The sequence below is a fragment of the Egretta garzetta genome, unplaced genomic scaffold (assembly GCF_000687185.1).
Source record: "Egretta garzetta isolate BGI_Z169 unplaced genomic scaffold, ASM68718v1 scaffold904, whole genome shotgun sequence".
In the NCBI taxonomy this organism is placed as follows: Eukaryota; Metazoa; Chordata; class Aves; order Pelecaniformes; family Ardeidae; genus Egretta; species Egretta garzetta.
The window spans coordinates 74,088-81,274 of record NW_009259525.1 but is presented as its reverse complement, the minus strand read 5'-3'; the positions used below and the strand labels follow the sequence as shown (position 1 = coordinate 81,274).

At 49.6% G+C, this 7,187-nt stretch overlaps 1 protein-coding gene across 1 annotated transcript in view; it reads right to left on the bottom strand.

Annotated features, from left to right (window-relative positions):
* IGHMBP2 (immunoglobulin mu DNA binding protein 2) overlaps positions 1-6,633 on the bottom strand; it is a 55,215-nt gene extending 48,582 nt beyond the window's left edge. Inside the window, exons 1-5 of the mRNA XM_035893053.1 lie at positions 6,598-6,633; positions 6,233-6,309; positions 5,659-5,828; positions 3,874-4,066; positions 3,069-3,166 (exon numbers count right to left, since the gene is read on the bottom strand). Coding sequence (XP_035748946.1) covers positions 3,069-3,166; positions 3,874-4,066; positions 5,659-5,828; positions 6,233-6,309; positions 6,598-6,633 — 574 coding nt within the window. The remainder of the gene's footprint in view (positions 1-3,068; positions 3,167-3,873; positions 4,067-5,658; positions 5,829-6,232; positions 6,310-6,597) is intronic.
* Between the last annotated feature and the right edge of the window lie 554 nt (positions 6,634-7,187).

Below are 7,187 nucleotides of genomic sequence, written 5' to 3'. Positions count from 1 at the left end.
ATGAAAATGCTCGGTGATATCAGAACCCACCTAAAAGCCACACTTGAAAAACGAGGCTTCTCGTTTTTTTTCCCCATGCTTGAAAAATTAGATTTGGGATTCTGCTGCTGCACGTACCACTTGCTGGAGCCTATTCTGCCCTTGGGAGAACACCCTTGAACATCCAGGCATAGAGCTGCCTGCTTATGATTTCCACTGACCCTTCTACTTCTCAATCTCCTTGTAATTTGCATCTTCCCCTCCATTTGTACAGCAGAGAGTGACAAATGCTCCCCCTCTAGGCACGGATCTCATCTACTCCGGGCCTTCCTCTTTTCCTGCACATGTGTCAGAGCTAGCTTTTGCTCTGGGTGGGTGTTTATATGGTCTCACTCCTGCCCCTGGCTCTCTGGGCTTCTGACTGAAGTGGAGCTTACATGGAGTGGTGTTAACAGCGTGTGTCTAGATAATAAGTTCTGTGCCTCTCAAAACTGGCTAACTCTGAGATTCCTGATAGGTTTGTTTGAAACCAGGTAATGGATGGGATAAGACAGACACAGGGAGCATCTCCCTCGGAAACCAGGCTAAAGGATGCTTGAAAGGAGATAATGTGTCATGGAGGAGAAGCAGCCTGAAATGCTGGGAGGTTTTTCTACCCTTCTGTGTCAGAGTGTGCACCTGGGAAACACTTGCTGCCTTTTGCAGGCAGTCCACGTGCCTGTGAGTTTCTATGCTATTTGCATGGACGCAGCCCTGTGTCTGAAGGTGTGCGGGACACCTGGGGAACTGCACGTGCCACCATGCAAGCATAAGAGATGGGATTTATCCAGGCAGCTGCTGAGTGCCCTCCCCTTCAACTCAGTGGAGGCTGGCAGTTCAAGGCACCTCGCAGGACCTATTTAAAGTTGAAGTCATTATTATTTAATACCTGGCTAGTATAACGGCTCTCTAGCTGGGGAGAAAGGAGCTATAAGTTGAGAAGGTAAATGGAAGGCCCTTCCACCCTGCCAGAGCATTTTGCTGTTCTCAGGTGATACGCTGCCTTCTCATATTGAGTCTCCTCTGCCTAACGTGGCTGACTGTTTCTATCAATGTTCTCAGTGCTGGGGAGATGTAAAATTCATGTCTGTGCTTAGTTTGGCACATCTGAGCAATTTGGTGAAAAGGATTTTTTTTTTCCTTCATTAGAGAGGCAGTTCTGCTACCACGAGGGAGAAAGGAGAGTTGAAGCTGCTCAGAAAGTTAGTTCATTAAAATTTAATTCTTTTATCTAATATTAAAAACCTGAGTACAAGGTCCCTAGGTAGCCAAAAGGCTAAGAGGTTTGACTCAGATTAAGCTCAGTACTTAGAACTACGGAGATATGACTCACCCTGACATTAATTCCTTGTCCTTGGTACAGCGTATCAGAACCTAGCCTGAAGGTAGACCGCAGGCAGTGCGTATGGGAAAGACGCAAACCACTGTGGACAAGCAAACACAGTCATCAAAGCAAGAGAAAAGCTGCCACAGCAAGCACAGAGCACAAGGAGCTGTGGTGGGGAGGAAACCGAGCAGAACCCTGGCCAGCAAGGAACCAGGCAGGGATGGATGGCTTCACCCACGGCATGCTGCTGAGCAGAGAGGGGAGAGACCCGAGCTCTCTACGTGGCTTAGATACAGACTGCTGGCCCGACCCTGCCAGGCAGCTTAATCCACCCTCTGCCTTCAGTCCCTGATGTTTGCCGCCCAGATGATATTTCCCTTCCACCAAGGGACAACATTCATTAGCAGTTGCTGAGCACTCGGATATTCTGCTGGTCAGAGGCTTTGGTTTCCCTGTGGTTTCTCTGAAAGGGTAAGCTGTGAAATGTCATCTCTCGCTTTCCAAAGACCCACATCAAAAAAGACCTGAGTAGACAGGGTTTCTACCTATGTGCAATTTTTTGACAGCTCTTGGTGAAGCCAAGCTGTGAGGTTTTAAGTATTTAATGAAACCAAAGCAGAGCCTGCATATCTCTAACTTGACTGAACGCAATCAGAAGGCTGTAAAAATAATAAGACCAGTGTTCCCATGCTGTTTCAAACTGCAGTAGTTCCACAGTCACTAAATTTCCAAGGAGGCAAAGTTACTGGATCTTCAATGTAGAAGCAGTGCTGGCAGTTTCTGGTCTTTGAAGTTTATGGATGAGGTTGGGGCAGGAAGCAAATAGGAAATGCCTCATAAACTAAACTGAATTTCAGACTTGTGAATGTGTGCAAACAAATCCCCCTCATCACAAATCCTGCCTGTTTTATGCTAGAGTTCAGCTTTACTTGGTAAGCTCTGAGAAAAGCGAGCATCAGCTAGCTGAATAGTCTCTCTTCCAGTGATGACAAGGGTCTTTAGGTGAGTGAAGTGTGTCCCAGTGACCCATAAACCAGTATGAAAAGTAAATGTTCAATGCTACCAGTTGCAACACCACTTACTACTCACATTGCATAATCGGGTCTTTCCTGGAGCAAAGCAAGCTGCGTGTTTGGTGTGGATAAAAACTTCACAAAGATCAGAATTATTTGTGTTCCCGTGGGAAATTTCAAAGGATGGGTTTTGAACTGACAGACCACAAGCACCCTTCTCAGCTGGTCAGCCCCAGAGAGAGGACTTGGAGGACTGCAGCAGTGTGGGAAATGCCTGCACTTAGGGCTCTGGGTCTTTGCCTCTGTCAGATGTGGCATCTGAAGAGGTGAGCACCTTCCTAACCAGGCAGGAACCGAGCACAGAGCCCTTGTACTATGGATAGGGAACTTCAGGCTTCACTGATTGCTCTGGAGAGTGAAGGTTCCCCTCCCCCTCTTTCCCCACAGTAACATTCCATATCTTTGCTTAAAACCTGCATGAGAGCAGCAACATCATCTGCTCTCCCCAGTCCATCTAAAAGAGCTCTCCACCTGTGTAACTCCCAGCTTCGCATGCTAAGGCACACTGAAACCAGCAGCAGTCTTGGTGCGTGTACTTGGCTGTGAGGGTTCAGGGGCTCTGACCCTAAAGGTGAGAAAATTTCTCTAGAAAGATCAATCCAGCGCCTGCTATCAGTCTGGTATAAAGTCTCACAAAGAAGCATCCTTACTTGTTTCACTGAATGTGCTTGGGTCAGAAGAAAAGAAGAGGACGTCGATCAGATCAGAGGCTGGACCGCTGCGATACTGCTTCAGTGCATTTAAAGCTCTGCCAAAGAAGAAAAAGCCAGGTTACACACACAGCATGAATTCCTGCAGAGACCCCTGTGCACCTTAGGGCCTGGTGACAGAAGACTGCGGGCACAGATTCAACTCTTCCAAAGCTGAAAAAATGTTACTCCACAACAGACTACCCCTATCTAATTGCTGCATCCTCTGGCCCACACCCACGGCCCTCGTGCTGGCCAGACTTCCACTTTCTACTATTACTCCACTTTGATAGAGTCAGACCCCGTGCTGAGCCTTTTCAGCACATTAATTCAGGACAGAGCTACTCCCTTCTCCTGCCGGGGTGGAAAAGGCTCTAAACAGAACCCGGTGAGTACCAAAGGTGATACAACATGGGACCAAAATATGGAGCTGAAGAGTGGGAGAGGAAGAAGGAAGAGCAGGACCATGCCAGTCAGCAGTCAGATAAACTTAGGCTGGTGTGACACTGTAGCGTAACATATCCCATTGAGTTATCTCAGTGTGGGTTCCCTCAGGAGTTAGCAGAAGAAAGGCACATCCAAAAGGTGGATCTCTCCCCTAGGTAGAGCTTCTAGAGAAGTAAGATAGGAGAGAAACCAAGCCAAGCGAAGTAAACTGAGATCTGTCTCAGAAGAGCTTTTCCAGAATAAATTTGGCAATTTTTGATCGGCTTTTGCACTCCTGAGCAGAGTGACCGTCAGTGAGCTGCTACCCCGTGGCCCTTACTTTTTCAGCCTGTTGTAGGTGACATCGTTGGCTAACTTCAGCAGGCGGTAGGAGCTCTCTCGGTCCACGCTCAGCATGCCATCTCGAGATTCCTCAAAGGCAACAGTCACTGCTTTGGAGGTGACACGGGTTACGATGCCAGTGGAGAGCGGATCACCCTGGCCAGCTGAATCGTGAAGGCCCACAATGTCCCCTGCAAAGACAAGTTTGAAGAGAGAGCGTGAAGTGGGGCAAACGTTTTGAAAAGAAGCTCTTTTGGGGAGACCCGTAACCAAGGCCGGTCCAATGCAGAGAGGAGGACTGCCTACACCAATCACAGCTCTACCACCGTGTCTCCTACCAAGGTCAGAATTTCTGTCAAGCCCATAAATGAAGAATATCCTTCTCTTGGTGGACCGAAAGCACGCAGCAAGAGGGAGCAAAGGGACAATTAGCGGTGACAAGACACCAGACAGCAACTAACCAGCTGCCTTCGGGCCTCCACACACCACAGGTCTTGGGGTGGAGACCAGCAGTGCTCCCCATAGCTGGAGCTGCTCAGAAAGCCAAAATGCTTTCACACAGACCTTGGGAGAACCTGACTTCTCTGACAAGCCATTTTACATCCATTTCATTTTTTAATAATAGCCAAGGAGTCTGCATGACAATACATGCCTCCCAGATGACTGCCAGTCAGCAGAACTAAAAAAGCCCAGGGATTTTTTTAAAGGACTCACTGCAGCTTTTCACAGCCCCTGTGCAATGATGAGAGTTGAATTATGCAGTGGAATGGTGAAATGGAGATTCTGAGCAGGACACCTGGCTAAGCTTGTAACTTAGCTGGGGTACCATCGTGCAACCAAGGGTCAGTAACAGCCTGGTTCCCCCTCATGCACCTGCTTAGCAAGCTCAGTGATCTAGCAGACTAACCCAAGAAAATTACAAAACCAGAAAATTATCCAGTGTGGCCAGCTTCTCTCTTGTGGACCAGTTTTGGAGAGTGCAAGGCAACATCCTCATTGCCCAAGGAAAAGAGAAGAAGGGGCCCTGCGAGGAAAAAATAGAGGGCGTGCTGCAGGCTCACTCGGAACTACTTCACAGTCAAACCCAAGTTCTTCTGCGGGGTAAGCCTGCACAGCGGGTTACAGCACGGCAGGCAGTGTCCTTGCCTTCCTCAGATACCGGCAGCAGCTCAGCTCTGACACTCCTGGTCGTGTTTTCGTGGACGTGATGGTAGAGGGTGAGACACAAGTGAAAAGGGTCCTGGCTGATGTGCCGGTGAGTCTGTACTTCTCTAGTAACTTTACTTCCAACAGAAATCCAGGCATGTCAACAAATAACAGTACATACTTCACTTCTTTCTCTTCCTTGCCAAAAATAACAGCACAGGGAAGGGTGGAAATGTGGCAACTCAGGAAGGAAAAAGAAAATCCGCTTTCCATTTTGCCATTAAAGTGTAAGTGACAAAAGCTCCTTACCTACCGCAAGAGATAAGTACAAACACTTTGGCTTGTACAAAGAATGCCACGAAATCTCTAATGACAAGAGACCAAGGCTTTGTTTTTATGGATTCAGAAGGAGGAAAGCCAGCTCTTTAATCACCGGCACTATTCCCTGGTGCAACATACACATCCACAACAAGTTTTCTGTTTTTCTCTAGATTCATCCTGTAGCAATAACATTTTCTCCCTTCCTTTTTGCATCAATTGCTCAGTCTTGACAAATATCCCATTAGAAAGATGTTAGGAAGACGACACTGGTCATCTCTTACTTTACCTACTTTGCACTGACAGAAATATCACTTACCAGGCCCGAAACTGTTATAGGGCAGCTCAGCGTCTGAATCGTGTTTCCTAGGCTGAAACGTCACGAGCAGCCGTCCGTAGAGGCCGGTTCTCTGGTTGGCAGCTTGGAGTTTTAGCAAGCAGACGCCTCTGCGCTGCAATTCCTTCAGGGAGATGCTTTCCTGCCATGCCCTGGAAACCACACACAGGCGTGAAAAGCATTGGCGGGACTGAAGCTGAGATTCAGATGACAAAACCAGAAAAAGACAGGGGGAGGAGACGGCAAAGAAGGGGAGGGATGATGGCAAGAGAGGCGTTAGCTTGTTGAAGCATTGGCTTATGTGACCACTTTGTAGTGATGTCACTAGATTGGCATCCACAGGCTCATTCTGAGAAACGGAGCGATGCTGACAGAGCCTGGCCAAGAGGTAACATCGGTTTCTCTGTATTTTCCCCCTCTCCTGTGTGGGTGTGGAAAGGAAGGACCTGCCCAGTTACCCACATCCCATGACCCAGGAGAGAATAACCTGACTTTTCTATCACATATAAGCACTAAAATGGAAGATTTGCCATTTTTTACACGAAGTGGTGCTAACCTCCAACGAGGGCCATGCGTGCGGCTGCACAGGGAGGAGGAGCGGGTGTCTGGCACAGGCTTGCCGGCTACAGGTGACTATGGCACAAAATCCAGGCAGTGGCTTTGCAGACTGCTGCCCTTTGGGCCCGAAGTCTGCTGCAGCAGCTGAGTTTGCGCCACAGCCTCAGCTGGGGGTGTCTTTTATTTTTGTATAGATCAACATGAAAAAGAAAGTCCCCCATGTTTATTCTCCAGCTTGGCTTGTTTCCTCTAGGTTGGTCTGTAGGGAGTTGAAGTGTCAGGGAACATCAGGCAGCAGTGGGACAGCATCGTCCCACCTCCCGGCACCCTCCGGCCTCGGGGCTGGGTAGGGCCAGGTCTTACCAGTGCCAGAAATGGGGGTGCTTGCATGCCTGCCATGGCCCCATGCAACCCGGGGAGGCCTTGGGGAAACCCCACCCTCCCTGGCATTGCGAAGCCATGTGAGTCAGGTGGGATTTGTTTCGGCTTGAGCCCCGGGGCAGGAGGGCAGCGCTGGGTGGGGGCTGCAGGGTGCCAGCACCCCCCGGGGTCTGGGGGAAGAGAAGAGGAGCCCCGAGGTGTTGCTGGCGTGAGCTTGTATCCTACAGGTGCCAGCAAGCCCTAAAGGGTGAGTCTAAGCGGGATTCCTACAGGGATGAGCTGCTCCTACAGGGGTGAGTCCAGCAGGGGGTTTCATAGGTGACACCAGGCCCTATAGGGTGGGTTTCCTGTTGGGATGGGCTGGTTAGATAGGAGCACGTGCAGCAGCAGTTCCTACAGGGGACAGGAGGCCCTATAGGAGTGAGTCAGCAGGGCGACAGCAAGTCCCCTAGAGGTGCGTCTGCCCGGGTGTCCCGCAGGTGCCAGCAGGCCCTATACAGGTGGCAGCCTATATCCCATATGGGACAGTAGGGCCTGGGGGGGGGTGTGTGTCCATCAGGGTGTCCCACAGG